Source organism: Topomyia yanbarensis, chromosome 1 (genome assembly GCF_030247195.1).
Source record: "Topomyia yanbarensis strain Yona2022 chromosome 1, ASM3024719v1, whole genome shotgun sequence".
NCBI classification, from domain to species: domain Eukaryota; kingdom Metazoa; phylum Arthropoda; class Insecta; order Diptera; family Culicidae; genus Topomyia; species Topomyia yanbarensis.
Window position 1 is genome coordinate 9,471,008 of NC_080670.1, and position 16,057 is coordinate 9,487,064.

The window sequence follows — 16,057 nt, forward strand, 5'->3', positions numbered from 1 at the left end:
GACGTTTTTAATGGAACTGAGTTGGGTTCTCGCCAAACAGTGGTGGTGTGAGCGAACCCGAAATATTTTTCAGGTTAGAACCCAACCCGGTTTTCAGTTCAGTGGCGCATAACCTAGGTTCGAAACTGGCTTCAAACAAACGGTTTGGCAGCAGTTGGGTCCGAAACTGAGTTAGTTTCTGCCTCAAGCGAAAACGACATTAGTGTGTTCAACGATTTGTTTTCCTCCACCTGTCACAAGTGGAGGAAAACAAATCGGAAATAACTTTTCGATCGTATTATTTTCACGATGGAACATGACCAACCAGTTTTGTACGCGTTCGGAATAAGTTTTCCAGCGGCGTAGAGCATTTCAACATCACTACGAATAATTTAGACGAGCTCTTTCAAACGTTTATTTTTGGTTGACAGTTTTACATATGACAGCTGGAGGAAAACAAACCTCCCAAGTAGTTCTATGCAAATGATTTCACTCGCACAACTTGGGGGTTTGTTTTCCTCCAGCTGTCATATATAAAACTGTCAGCCAATTTAAACATTTGAATTAGCTCTCGTAAAGTATTTATAATGGTGTTGAAATGCTCTATGGCGCTGTAAAACTTATTCGGGAGACGTACAATTCCGGTTGGTCATATTCCATAATGAAAATAATCCGACCGAAAAGTTATTTTTGATTTGTTTTCCTCCATCTATGACAGGTGGAGGAAAACAAACCGTTGAACACACTAATACAGATACAGATTGTCAAGTACTCTATAGACGTATACATAATTTCGTAAACGTCAAATCAACTTGGCCGGACTTTCATTATGAAGGTACATTAATTTGTCCTTAATTTTTAATCGTGTGCGTATTTGCAATTAAAAGAAATAGTAACTTACAATTTTGGGCAGGAAATCATAACATTTTAGTTGTTTATCGTTCAGAAAATGAACCCAAAAGAAGTGGTTTATGTTGGAAATGTTCCGAAACAAGCGACCGATCAGGAGCTGGTCGAGTTTTTCAAAAATGTCGGAAAGGTAATCAAAGTTTCGTTTATGCGTGAAAATCGAAACGACTGCCGGTCCAAGGTGGCATTCGTGTTGTTCGAGAACGAACTGCAGGCGCTGAAAGCGTGCAGCTTTGATCAAACCATCCTCCAGTGGAATCGCGTCGTCATTACACTGGTTGACGACGAGCGCCACTTCTGGGCTGGTTACACCGTAATCGTGAGAAATATTTCTTTCGGTATGTACATACCTTGTAATTCTGTTTGATACCTGTAAGTTTGTAATCCTTATTTCAGAAACAAACGAAGAAGAGTTGTATGAGGCCTTTGGCCGGTACGGTATGATAGAAGCGGTGCAGATACCCAACCAAAATTTTGCTTACGTGGGATATAAGGAAAAATCGGCAGCAATCGCAGCACAGCGGTTGAACAAGACTACACTTGGATCAACAGTTATTACTGTTCAAGTGCTTAACAAAAATGTTCGAGTACGCTTGGAAGATTTGGATAGTTTCAAAACGCCGAGAGTTTACAATGAGCTTATGGACGCCAAGCTAAAGCATAACTATACTAAGGCTCCCATTACAATCGTTACTCCACCGCTGCAGGATGATGACTATGACGACGACGATGAAGATAATAGGGTTTATGATCCTATTACCAATCAATTTTATAATAAAGGAGAACAGCCTCAAATCAAACGTGAAAGTTCACCGGACGAAATGTACGAGGAAGACATGCATGTACCAGTACCATCTCCGATTACTTGGCATGCTGGTACAAAGGATCAGACGTCGACCCATTCACCAGATGAGTTTGACCTCTCAAACGAAGAACTGATGGAAACTGCTGGGGAGATCCGTCGACGGGATGTCAAGTTTGCAAACACTGGTATAACTCCTATCGCCAAAGCTTCTGTGCGAGTGGAAAATATTCCCCGCGATGTATACGATGAGGATGTCGTAAAATACTTTGACCAGTTTGGACCGATCATCAGTGTTGAGATAGCAGTTTGTCTGAACTGTGTGTTCAACAAAGTGTATACTGTTATATTTAAAGAGGAAAGTACAATGGAACGCGTAATCGACTGCTTCATGCGGAGGTGTGAGTTTTCTGGAGTTGTTTGCACAGTCTTTACGATGCGGACTGATGAAACTCTTCTGGAAGTACCAGGTCAGTGTGTCCTGGTGGATTACATTTCCAACAGCATAACCCACGAAGACGTTGTCGATGCTTTTCGTGGGGTAGGTGAAGTGCTGTACGTGAAAAAAACGCTTCGGAACAATACTCCCAGCGTGATACACTTCCGGCGTAACATATCATTCGACCGTGCCAAAAAAATCACCAAAATAGACGGGGATACAGTGAAGGTGGTTCCGTTCAGCCAGGAAGCTTACCGAACTTTCACTACGGAACATTGGAAACTGAAAAAAGCGAGCACACCGTACTCGAAAAAGCCATTGAAGAACGTCCGAATGATGGATATCGAGATGAAGGAACAAACTGAACAGAGCAAGTATATGATTCTGCGGACCGTTTTCAACCCTAACTATAACAATCCGGATCCGCAGAGGTACACCTATGAAAGTAAGTGTGATGGTTTGTTTGGTTTTTTTAGTTTTGTGCAGAATATTCTCTATTAGAAAAAAAAAGTTTCATAAATACGGTTAATAGAGATGATCCGGACGCGTGCAAATTACCTATATTTGGAGGGTGTCCGAGGCGAGCTTAAATAAATTTTGCTGTTTGGAGTTCGGAACCAGATACATGCGGCCTGTGGTACCGACTACTGGTATTGGTGCTTAACAAATTCAATTTGATGGGAACCCCGGAATAATCGGTTTGGTAGTTAAATTAGTTAGAAAATTTCCAGAACGTATTTTTTTGCTGATACGTCAAAAACTACCGGATAGCTCAGTAATTTTAATAAAAATGTTACCGGACGATTTCTGTACACATCCAAATTAGATTTCGCTGTTCGGTAATTTTTTGATGTTTTTTTTCGCAAAGATCCAAATATTACCGCTAAATCTGTAATTAAAAGTACCATATATACGGGAGTATCGATTCAATCTCGTATCTTGTAAAAACCGAATAAGTTGTAAAAATAATTAGAATTCATCGCCGAATCACGTTAACCGAAAATTTACTCTCAAACTGCGGTCATTTGTAGCTTTGGCAAAAGATCCAAATTATGGTCTTATAGCCGTCAGCAGCAAATATAAGAAATCACTTAAGGGGTGAGCCAATTGAGTTTTTCAAAACTTAATTATTTTTTCTGGGTTGTCTAATGTATAGGGCAGATGCTCCATCGCCATCAAACAGCTATCTATAAATGATGTTATACAGACCTATCTTTTAACTTGAACATCACAAAATTTTGATTTTCATTTTAATGGCTCCGTCTCAATTTTTGAATGATTTTCTGAAAATTAGTCTTTACGTTGTTAAGTTGGTGAACATTGCTCATTACTGAACATTGTAAAGTACGAAAATCATGTAATTGCATGCAGAAAGTGGTAGCGTTTTAACTTTATCACTTTTATTCTGTCACTTTCTTCTATTATAATCATTGAAAAATTTGGTTTATTGCAAGTTGTAAGCAAAGTAGTCTTGGTGCTACATTGCGTTACAGAACTTGATCTTCTGTTTCGGCAGATTTCGCAGCCGATTCTTAGTGTGACTATTTAGAAAATATACGGCACACGACTGCAGCATTCACATAAGGGATCATCCATAAATGACGTAGCCTTATATGGGGGAGGGGGAGTTTGGCATTTTGTGATGATGTGTGACGACGGGGGGGGGGGGGGGTAGGGGGTCATGTCAGGCTACGTAGCTTTTTTAAAGGGGAATAACTAACATCGTTTTTCATTTTTTTTTAAATTGCGGGGACAGGGGGGAGAGTTACCGTCAAGCTACGTAATTACCCGGGGGGTATTTAGTGGTTTGTGACGAAATGCTACCATGGGGGAGGGGGGTGTTAAAAATTACTCAAAAAATGCTACGTCATTTATGGATGGTCCCTAAACTTATAAGCAAGAGCAGTGCTGGCTTTTACATCAAAAGCAACACAGCACTATAAACTACATGCCAAAACTCAACAACTCCATACCAAATCTAACTATCAGACGGAAAAAATGTCGCGGTATTTTATGCTAAAATCTTACTAAGGAGAAAATCGGGTAAAATTACGTTTGCACGTAGAGGGCATAAAATTTATACCTAAATTAGTTATGGAGATGCGTTTCGAATTCCTCTCATCCGAATCAGACACTAACTTAGTGCCTGGACTAAGCTAGTTCCGAATTGCCGCTAATTCCAAAACACGGAAACATAGCTGGAATTCTTGAGCAAACAACTAGCCTTGTGTGATGTCCCGCAAGTCAAGAAGTTTTTGTTAAAGCGTTTTCACCGGTCTCACCAGTTCATGAATCGTAACCAAAAATTATGTCACGGTAAAAAAAAACTTCCGGTAAATAACTAAGTGTCGTGCAGGTGAATGTGAAAGTCAAGTGATAACGTAAATTTCATTTTACCCAGTGTAGTGCAAATTTGTATTTGTTAGTTCCAGGTGATGGAAGTGAGTTCTTCGTGATTGGAGCTTTTCAAAAGTAAGTTTGAATGATATAAGATAAATCTATACATAATTCCAAACAAAATTTCAGAATATGAAATGTAATTTGTGACAAAGGTCTTAATATAAAGGTACGCAAAGAGTGTGCAGAAAGTGAAGCCGAAAAAAGTCTACCTATCGAGCAAAATTAGAATCCAACTTTGCTGCAGAGGTATCAGAGATGGATTCCAATTGTGCTCGATAGGTAGGCTTTTGTTGACTTCACTCTTTACGCAACTGTTCTCTATGGACTGTGATTTGTGATTACAATCAGTAATGGTCAATCGAAAGAAATATGGAAGCTGTTTATTTTCGGTTCTGTTCATTTTCACATAATACATCGCGTGGAATGCAGTGAATCTTCAGTAACATCACGTATCACGTATGGAATAGTTTTCGATCGTGAGTCACTTTAAGCAATCATGTGAAATCCAATATCAAAAGCAAACAACATGAAGAAAGACTTCTACGTCATGCATCCAGTTCACGCGAGGGCATCCTGTCACAAATGGCAGCTAAAATAGATGGCGTCATGAATTCTTATTCTTGGTTTTTTTTTTCAATATCAAAACTACGTGTTTTATTTTTTAAAGCAAGCAAGATACGTAGGGTAGACGAGCCCTTATTCATCTCATTAGTCAGGATGTCACACTATTTCGTCGATAACTCGATTTAAAGTGACTGAATTGCGCTAAATAGGTATCATCAACTTTGCTTCGTTCCTAAGAAGCAGTACAGTTACAATTTTTGCCTAGAAAATGTAAAATTCTCGCGTTTGAGCGAAGCAAAAAGTCGAGTACACTCAGGTTTTTTTTTACGCGGGGGATACGAGCCGCGTAAATGAAAACCGCGTAAATTTCAAAATCCGCGTAAATGAAAACCGCGTAAATTTCAAAATCCGCGTAAATGAAAACCGCGTAAATTTCAAAATCCGCGTAAATGAAAACCGCGTAAATTTCAAAATCCGCGTAAATGAAGACCACTTAAATTTAAGAATCCGCGATAAAGGGAACCTCATTGATGGATACCGCGTAAATTCGAAAATCCGCGTAAATGAAAACCGCGTAAATGAAAACCGCGTAAATTCCAAAATCCGCGTAAATGAAAACCGCGTAAATTTCAAAATCCGCGTAAATGAAAACCGCGTAAATTTCAAAATCCGCGTAAAAAAACCGCGTAAAAAAATACCGCGCAAAAAAAACCGCGTAAAAAAAAAACTTGAGTGTACAACGTACCCTTATTCATCCCACCATTTGAGCTAATGCGTTGAATAGAGATAGCAGACACTGCTCTAACTAATGTGTTCAAATTGGTGGGATGAATAGAGGAGCAAAGATGAATTATGGTGCAGTAACCCTATATGTGCGTACTATCTCCTATCGGTATATTCGAATCGTGAGACCAAAACGTTGGAACTGCCTATGGATCCCAACTTCCTTGAACAAATGGAGAACACGTAAGATTTGAATTCGCTGTGCTATAGCAAAGGACTTATAAACTACATTGAACGCAGCAGTGCCAAGTCAGACACAATTGCGATAACGATTTTAGGACAACGCATCAACTGAAACCGATTGGACTCATGCCAAGCGTGTTGTATTGTACTGTCTGAAGCTCACGGCGGACCTTTCCTTACGTCGCTTTACTGTTGCGGATTGGACCGACAATGAACCCTGCCCTTTTGTGCATTAAGGGGAATGGACGTGCTGTGTCCGATTGGACGAGGCACATTTTGACTGTGAGTCAGTGAATGCATGACGCGCAAAAGTTCTTGAACCATCGCTGTCAGTGATCAATCGAAGATATTGAAATAGAAACATGTACGTCATTAAAGCCAGATTAGTTTATATAGTCATAATTCACCAGCTGTCACTAAACTATAATAAGTTTCAAAGTACTTAATATTCAAATAAGTGTTTATATCACAAAATATGACATAGCATGTTCCTGTTTCATATCCGTTGAACCACACTGAGTGGCCAAAATATATTTATTTATTCAGAAAACTTCTTTTTGTTCTCTGTATCATTTTAGTTACCTTTATTTTCTCTGGAGAAGCAGACAAGTTATCGGAGAGGAAGAAAACTGCAACAGATTACATAAAAAATCATGATGTGCGAAAACTCAACAATGCATGGGATTATCTAGAGTGAACAAAAGATGTTTTTTTTTTCAGTATATCGCTGATCGAAAATCTACAACCATACCCTTACATAATACTGACACCTCAAGCAATATACTGCTAGTGTCGTACAATTCAGCGCACCGATCAGAAGATTAACTTATAACATAACGCAACGTAACAATTTACTCCCATTCCACTGGTAGCTTTTGCATTTTAAAACACTGTTAGCTGCATTTTATATCAATCCTGTTTTAAAATGTGTCACGTGGAATGAATGGATAATCTACAGCCAGTTGGGTGGGAAACAATAAAACAATGGTGCTGTTGTAAGATGTGGGAAAGTCTCTGCACTGGAGACAGGCCGAAACGACCCCCTTCAGTAGCATCAAAAGAACAAAAGGATTGGACCGGCAATGAGTCTGACCAAAGATCAAATTCTGAATACTTCTATAAGTTTCATGGTGGTGGTACCGGATGGTGCTGGCGCAAGGAGATTTGTGTCACTCTCTTAAGCAAGGGAGGTCAAATATATAGCATTAGAAGAGTGCCTACAAGAAGTGTTGTGGATTCGTAAACTTTTAGAAGAGCAATTCGTACCGTTGATATATTTGAAAAAAGATAATTTTAACGAATGCCAAGCGGTGCGAAGAACGAACGTATCGATATAAAATTCGTTTCGCAAAGAACTTGGCTCAAGAAGGTATCTTGCAGTTGCAATACTGTCCTACTGAATGTAAGGAAGCCCACATTCTGGTCAAGCCATTACATGCGGTTACGGTGAAGACGATACGAAGAGCTCAAATGCAACAACCGATTTTGAATCAATCCGAGCCAAGAGAACAAGTTTAACATACAGTTTTTATAAAGTACATCTGAATTTGAAGTGAAGAGCTAAGTTAAGCTCGAAGTGAGCGTAAAAAAAGTAATTTCTGATGAAGGTAATTAATTTTCGAAGCTGTCCAGAGTTTGCTTCAGGTTTTTTTTGCTTCGCATAAGGATCGAAGTAGGCATCAGCCGAAGGTGGACATTGATATTTTCTCGCGTCAAATTTTTGCTATGCGAACAGGAACAAATACGTTAGGAGCTCGGATATTTAATGTTAAACGAGTAACAGTGTGGAGGCAATTGTAATTTCTGGAAGCTGGATTGGTTGGAGTGTACGCTGAAGAAAGGAATCATTTCAATGGAAAGACTGGATACATTGAATTCGTCAGGACTGGTGTAGGCGGAAGGTGAAATCGGATTCAGTCGGAAATATACAAGTCCCGGATTGCGAGTGCCATTGAAGAACCTCCAAGTGTGGAAGGCGGATTCAGTCAAGAAACGCCGCTGGTACAATATCAGCTGTGTGAGCTGTCACGGACTGTTAAGGGTGAGCCATAAGCTCGTAGATCGATGTTTTGAGCCATAGAGTATGTACGGATATACCGGTGAGATCGTTTAAATTATAATTAACTCGTTGACTGATGTTTTTGACCCTCCGGTGGTCGCATCATTGTCTGTGTTTGGACCGGATTAAGCTCTAGGGCTGTTACGCTAGAGTTTCACAGCTATGCAACTTCCGTAAGGTTGTTTTTCGTCTATTTGGTATTTTCTTCGTCTTATTGGTTGAAACAATTTAGGAGCGAGGAGCTTTAACCTAGGCTCATTAGCCAGAAGCAGGTGTAAATACCTTGTCCCCAAGGACCAAAGGAAAGATTTAAAGAAAGAAAGATTATTAGCCTTCGGGGGTGGGTGTAGTGTAGTTGGTAAATCGATTGCCTTGTACACAGCGCACCTGGGTTCGAATCCCGACCCCGCACATAGGGTTAGAAATTTTTCATAAGAGATTTTTCTAACCCGCAGAGGCGAATGACCTTAAGGTTAAAACCTCTATAATCGAAATAAAAAAAATATTAGCCTTCTTAACCAAGTCACTCCCAACGCTATATCCTAACTTCACTATAAACAGAAACGATCGGTACGGTTGTCCTCGTTTCTTTCTCATTCGAGATTCAAAATTATTCGTTAGGTAAATTAATGTCGATGAGGCAACATTTCCTGGTTGACATTTTAGATTCTTATTTCGTAGCAAACTTATATTAATCTGCTAACTGAGATCGTTTTATTGCGCGTTAGTCCACTCAACACTAGAATAGTATTCTGCTATTTGGAATCCATACTACCAGAATGAGTATACAATTGCATGTGAAGACGAAGAAGAAATTCGAATAGTGAACGAACAATTGAAGAAAAGATTCGAAGTTACGGTTTTCGGTAATCTTAATTTCTTCTTGGGTTTAGAAGAGCGCCGAGAAAACGGAATATATAGTGCTGGGTTGGAAAGCTATATCGACCGAGTACTGGAGAAGTTTGGGCTCAAAGACGCTAAGGAAGCCAAAACTCCAATGGAGGTGAATTATGCAAAGGTAGATGATAAAAGTCCGCCGTTTCATGACGAGACCTTGTACAGAAGTCTTGTTGGTGCGCTTTTGTGCTTTGCCGTCTGTGCACGACCAGACATAGCGGTAAGCGCAACAATTCTGGAAAGGAAGGTAAGTTCGCCCTCAGAGACGGATTGGGTGACTGCGAAACGAGTCGCGCGTTACCTGAAAAAGACAAAGGACTGGAGATTGGTCTACGGCAATACTGGTGGAGAATTGATTGGTCGTGCGGACGCGGATTGGGCCGACGATGTGAAAACCAGCTACCAGCTTTTCCACTACAGCGGGGCTGCTGTATCATGGGCGAGTAGAAAACAGAACTTCGTTGCTATATCGTCCATGGAGTCGGAGTATGTGGTGTTTAGTGGGGCAGTTTAAGAGCTAGTGTGACTACGGGGTTTTCTTAAAGATTTTGAAGAGCAAATGAAGCAATCAGTGAAAGTCTTCGAAGACAACCAGAGCTGCATCAAATTCATAGGATCCGAAAGATTCAGCCGTCGTTCTAAGCATATCGAAACTAGAGGACACTTCGTCAGGGAGTATTGCAAAGATGGCCTGATGCTGTTGGAGTACCGTCCGATCGAGGAAATGGTTGCAGACATTCTCACTAAACCGTTGAATGCAATCAAACAACAAGTTCTCAAAGATGCTTGGTTGAGAGTGGCAGAGTCGTTGAGGAGGAGTATTGAGAAACAACGATCAATGACATTCAGTATAGAAGCTGCTTATCTTCTGCATCATAAACTGACACCACTGCACAGCAATAGCTTAGCGCGTGTGAGGAGCCATTTTGAATTACTTATCGTTAGCTTGAACTCGTTGTGAACGGTTGTGTTTTAAACTTATAATATATTTAATTTTAACTAATTCTCGGTCTTTCATTTCACCGAAACTCTCTGCAAACATCAGTCTGCTGAGAAACACGAATGAGAGTTTGTTCATTACATACACACACGGACATTGTCCCAAATCGTCGAGCTGAGTCGATTGGTATATAGACTCGGGCCTCAGGAAAAATCTTAAAAGTTTGAGCGAATGGACTTAAGGCTCCTCAGGCGCCATCAGGTGACATAGAAAGTGTTTCACCACTAATAGAAAGGATCTCCTCAATCATGGAACATTAATTTTATTTTTTACAAAAATATTTATGAACTACGAAACTTAACGAATTAATTTAACCCTCCGGCACTCGCGTGAATGGCTCCCCAAATGAGCAGCCGCTGGTGCTGAAAGATTTCGCTAGAACTTCTGAAGGTGTTGCACTAAATACAACGGCGTGAGTGCGAGTTATATAAAAAAATCGTGATTCATCTTTGTCAGATCAATGCTACGTGCATTATCAAATACTCAAATAGAATTAAGTAGTAAATAACCAAATAGATTTAAGCAGTGCATTAGGGATTGTAAATAAAAAAAAAAGTCGCTTAAATTTGTTGCATAACAATCCAATATACATAATTTATCTGATATTCTCATAAGACTGTTGAGATCGCTATTTTGGACATTTTACTGTAAGTTGAAGCAAAAATAATAATATGTAGTATCCCTTTCAAAAGTATGAACACCACTAACACAATTTTCACTTTTATTCTCGGAACGTACATCAGTACATAGCATAAAAAACAAAAGCTTAATACCATCGAGGGAACCGATCTCGTATGTTGAGCTGAATGCGAACGCATTAGGCATCAACATACGCTCCGCGAACGTTTCGTAGCGCTCTACTGAATTGTCTCCTTCCACAGTCGTCATATACAACTGCCCAGCGAGAATAACCCTCAAAGAGCTAAGGCGGCACTTCATAAACGTAGCATTTGTGACCAACATGCGCCACGAGCAGAGCCGTTTCGATACCAATACGTGGAAGGTGTATGCCAGCTTTTCAACGTATATGGATGCATTCAATGCCGTGCGTTTGAAAGGGCCCCTGCAATCGTTTCCGATCTACAAGCACATGGCCACCGAAAAACCAAAACTGGATGCATTAGAAGTGCTACTGATCGAGTTCGAAAACGGTGAGGAGCGTTTTTTGTAGAGATTCAGGCTAATGGTTTCTATTTTAGATGACATTTCCGTAAACAAAATGCACGGCTATCTGATCAGTCACGGCGCTGTAACATTTGTGGATAAAATTAGCAACAAAAGTTTCATCGCGATCTGCCGGGAGGTAAAAACAGCTAAAAAAATATCAACTTTGCGGTTTTTGTCCAAATGTCTATGCAAAGTATCATGTAAGTGTTTGATTTATTTTTTTCGGCCTGTATTTTCATGTTGTCTTTATTTGCAGTATATAGAGATGTAATCAATAATCAAAACGCAGCCATGAATACATTATCTGCTGGAAAGGAAACACAGCAACGAAAAGAGGCCGGCAGTTCTTCGCGTGTTGGACCTCCAATTCCAATGGATGAAATCATAGCTCTGCAGAAGCGACTTCTAAATGATAATGGCGAGAGTCGTACGTCATCGCGGGACTATCGATTATCCAGCAACAACGAATGGGAACAGGAGCTTGATCGTGGCGGCGAGAGCTCCGGAATACATCGACGGATCTCTGTTGATATGGATCTGGACAACGATGAGCCTGAGCACTTCAATAATGGCAATCAACCTCAAGCACAGTTTAACCGAGGATATCCCAGATTTGAACGAGTTGACGATCTCGTTTTCTCCAATCCTCCAGCACCGAACGAGATACCATTTGGTATACCATCGAGGGATAGCCGTTTCACATTAGGATGGGCTCTGGGTGGTCCTCTACATGAGCCACCAGCTATGGTGCCACCTCCAGTTACAAGAAACGTGTTCATGAATGAACCTGTTGGCTTGATTGCACCGCCTGGTTGTGGCATACTTGGGGGCCCACTCCTTATTCCTAATGTGACTATTCATCAAATTCAACCTGAAGTTCCCGCAGTTCCACATGAGGGAGATCTTCGTCAATATTTGGCTGAAAAGCGAAACACCAGACCGCGTGATATCTATGATCCAACGGAAGAGCTAGATCGACAGGTACAAAGTATAAATTCCGGGCAACCGAATAATTCTCAAGAGATGGAAAACCTCGAATCGTACATACGGGAAAAAGAGCGTGAAATCAATCGACGGCTAAAATTGCTGGACAAGCAACTAACGGTCAATGAACAGCCCGAAGCGATCCGCAAGCGCTCGGTTTCACCTACTGATCGTAGAGCACACGATCGCATTGAACAGATCCGGGAGGAAAAAATAAAGATAAGCTGTCAGATGGCTGGTTTGCGTCATATTGTAAACTACAAAAACACTGCACACTTCGTTCAACTTCGTGAACGTCAATCAATGTTGGACAGGGAAGCTACCGAGATACAACGGCAGCTTGAAGCCAAAAAGTTGTGGTTAGCAGAACGCGAACGATCGCTTTCCCGAGAACGTCATGGTCAAGAGGAGACACGTAAACCATCAAGACGTAGTCGCAGTCGAAGTCGCAATCGTACGAGAGGTAGCAGAAGCAAATCTCGTGGAAGGCATACCAACAGCCGCGACCGGGGCAATCGTAATCGCGATCGCCTATGCGACACTCGTCGTAGTCGTTCTCGTTCGTTTAGTAGACAGGGTCGGCGTAGATCGCCATCGAGGGAACGTTCCAGACGTCATTACAATCGTTCGAATAATGTGAGCAGCCGAAGACCTCAATCACTTCTGCGAGAGATGAGACAGTTGGGCCGACCGTTGGAAAACAAACATGATCATTGTTGTAAGTATTAAAAATGTTCTCAAAAGGAATTTATGCTCAAAACGTACAAAAAATGTTTCAGTGTATGTTGGTAACATCGCTGACGGTGTTAAAAATGAAGAACTAAAAGCCACGTTTGACCGATACGGACGTGTCGTGGACTATGATTTCAGTTTACGCGACAAGTACTGCGACATGTACGTTGAGTATCATCAGCGTGAGGATGCTTTTAAGGCCTTGGAAATGAATCGAGTTAAGATATGCGGGAAGAGATTGCGCGTTGCTTTGAACTGCAGAAAGCCTGGCAATCGAGAAGGTTACAGCGTAATAGTGGAGATGCCTGAACGTGGGTTACTAGTACTATCATGTGAAATAAAACCCAATTTAATCGTTGTTTTAATGTTGCAGCTGTTCCTGAGCGAGATCTTTATGCGCGGTTCAACGGCTGTGGTGAAATCGAATTTATCTGGCACTACGACGATGCTTTGATTGCCACTATTACTTTTGAAAGACCCGAGTCCATGCTGATGGCCCTAGCTGTTCGAGAATTGCACAACCGAATACCAATAATAGTTCGTGAGTATGTGGAAAGTGAGCGTTGAATGTTATGTTTATGGGAGTGATAAACTCGTCGCTGATGACTATTCGCTGACATGGTTATTGTAAGTACATACTATTCATGATAACATTATTCACAATTACATGCAAGCTTGAACCGACTTAAACTAAAACAGTTTACCGATTTATCTTCGACCATCAGTTGGTCGTCTGTAGCGTAAGCTAAACGCGCGATAATTTGAATTTTGGTAAAAAATATATGTTTTGCAGAAAGAGCAAAAAATGGAATCATAATTTGTATTTTTAAACTTATTAAAAAGAAAGCACCTTGAATCTTATGGAATAGTATAGTTCTTTTCACAACACTCCTTCTGGAAAGAAAAAAGAATCTTCCGCTGCTCTGCGATCGACGTCGCCATAAAAGCGCCAATTTCCATCATTGACGCAGCTACCAACCATCTTTCTGGATGCGACGGCAAACTCGAGTGACATTCGAGCTATGTAACTATTATCTCGGCCTTCGTCGGAGAAGCAGCCGGAATACCAGACGCTATGGTGCTGAGCGACAAACCTGGGGCATCTTCACCAAGCGGTTTGACTTTGTTTTTATATAGTAAGGTTCAGAAAGCTTCAAAAGCCTGGCCTGTAGTATATAGGCACTTTGTGGTACTCACGACTTATGTTCGTTCCTAACCAGTAAAACACTACTTACTCTTTTTGTCTTGTCTTGGTGTCTTGTCTGACCCCATCCGGGTCATGGCTGGAGTTAGACAAGGATGTATTTTATCATCGCTACTGTTCCTCATCGTAATCGACGAGATCCTGGTAGGAGCGATTGACCGTGAACCAAATCGTGGGTCGCTGTGGTAACTTATTACTATGGAGCACCTGAATGACTTCGAATTGGCTGATGACGTTGCTCTCCTAGCACAACTGCGCTCTGACATGCAGAGTACGCTTGATGATCTTGCCGATCGCTCCTCAGCGGCAGGTCTCAAACTTAACGTCAACAAGACCAAATCGTTGGATATAAACACGGTCAACTCTTCCAGCTCTACGGTAGCTGGGCAAGCAGTGGAGAATGTCGAAAGCTTTCAATATCTTGGTAGCCAAATGGCGTCTGATGGAGGCACCAAGATCGACATAGGAACACGGTTCAAGAAGGCGAGAGCTGTTTTTGCGAGTTTAAGAAATATCTGGAAAAACAATTAGATTAGTCGACGCACCAAAACCCGAATATTCAACTCGAACGCGAAATCTGTACTGCCTGTATGCCAGTGAAACCTGGTGCGTATCAGTGGAGAACACGCAAGGACTGCAGGTTTTCATCAATAGATGCCTGCGGTACATAATTCGTGCATGGGGCGTCACAACTGGATCTCTAATGCTGAGCTCCATCGTCGATGTCATCAGAAGCAGATAGCGACAGGAATTCGGGAACGAAAGTGGAGGTGGGTCGGCCACACTCTGCGCAGGGGCGGAAACGAAATCGTAGACTTCAAACACTTTTTTCAAGCTTTCACCAGTCTTCCGCTATTTTCTTGTGATACCATCAGATCCAAATAATAATACAAATAATACTGTCTCATCTGACCAAATAATCTTCTGCCAATCGCCAACAGCTGATGAAATATGATCCTTTGCCCACTGCAGCCGTTTTCGTTAAAATTTTTTTTCTCTGATAAATTAATATGGTTTCTTCAGAGCTACTCTACCCCACAAATTCTTGCTGATGAAGTCTATTTCGGATTGTCTGAGGTATCCAGTAATTAGAAAACTTACTTTTGATTTGCTTCGTTATTTTTGTAGCGGATAACCCACGATTCTGCTTTGCATTGTTGACGATAGTTCTGCCAATTCGAGAACTTGTCTTCGATGGACGTCCAGAACGCTTCGCAGAAACGACAGACTTTTTGAACTTTTGAACAATTTTAGCAATCGTTTCTTTATTAATCAGGAGGATATTAGCGATTCAGTTATAATTTTTGCCGGATTTATGATGCTTTACTTTCAATTCTCGGACATTCAATGGTATCTGTCGATTTTTGACCATTTTGAAGGGGTACAACTGAACTTTTGGCTTTAAAATGTGTTTAACGGCAAAAAACAGTAGTATCCGATGTTCACATTTGAAAAAGTTACCGAAACTGCTAAATACGCACTAAAATATAATGACGAGAAATTAGGAGGATAAACTTTTGTTATGTGTTTTTCTAGATCATCTTTTTGTTCTCGGGATAAACCTGAATATGTAAAAAATTCGAAGCAGGCTATGGAAAATAACTCATATAAACAGTCCACAGGTTTGGTTAGTCACAGTTTATTTTAGAAGTTCTCACCGTCATACAGTTTTGTAAAAAACAATATCGTCTTACTAAAATTCAATACTCTCGAACTAGCCTGTTGGATTCGAAGAATCAGCGGTAGAACGGCGGTCTATAGGGATTAATCATATTTTGTGGGGGTAAAGCATTGTACCCCATCCGTGGGTGTGGTTGAGCGTTGTACGCCATCGATGGAAATTGTTGCGGCCAGCCACCCGCATGTTGGCCACGCATCATTGACATCTCCATAGGGCTTCTTGGATTGTTTGCGTACATCATCATATTGGGACCCGGTGCTACCCGATTAGAAGG

The 16,057-nt window shown here is 41.0% G+C and overlaps 2 protein-coding genes across 2 annotated transcripts in view; one reads left to right on the plus strand and one right to left on the minus strand.

Moving 5' to 3' along the window:
* The first annotated feature begins 806 nt into the window (after positions 1–806).
* LOC131676823 (uncharacterized) lies at positions 807–13,702 on the plus strand. The gene is made up of 7 exons (XM_058956164.1): positions 807–1,226; positions 1,285–2,574; positions 10,897–11,166; positions 11,215–11,382; positions 11,439–12,884; positions 12,946–13,209; positions 13,272–13,702. The coding sequence occupies exons 1-7, from the start codon at positions 929–931 to the stop codon at positions 13,463–13,465; spliced, it is 3,930 nt and encodes a 1,309-aa protein (XP_058812147.1). The 5' UTR covers positions 807–928; the 3' UTR covers positions 13,466–13,702.
* A 1,100-nt stretch (positions 13,703–14,802) lies between these two features.
* The window catches only part of LOC131693485 (uncharacterized), a 7,563-nt gene continuing 6,308 nt past the window's right edge, over positions 14,803–16,057 (minus strand). Inside the window, exons 16-17 of the mRNA XM_058981346.1 lie at positions 15,797–15,857; positions 14,803–14,888 (exon numbers count right to left, since the gene is read on the minus strand). Coding sequence (XP_058837329.1) covers positions 14,803–14,888; positions 15,797–15,857 — 147 coding nt within the window. The remainder of the gene's footprint in view (positions 14,889–15,796; positions 15,858–16,057) is intronic.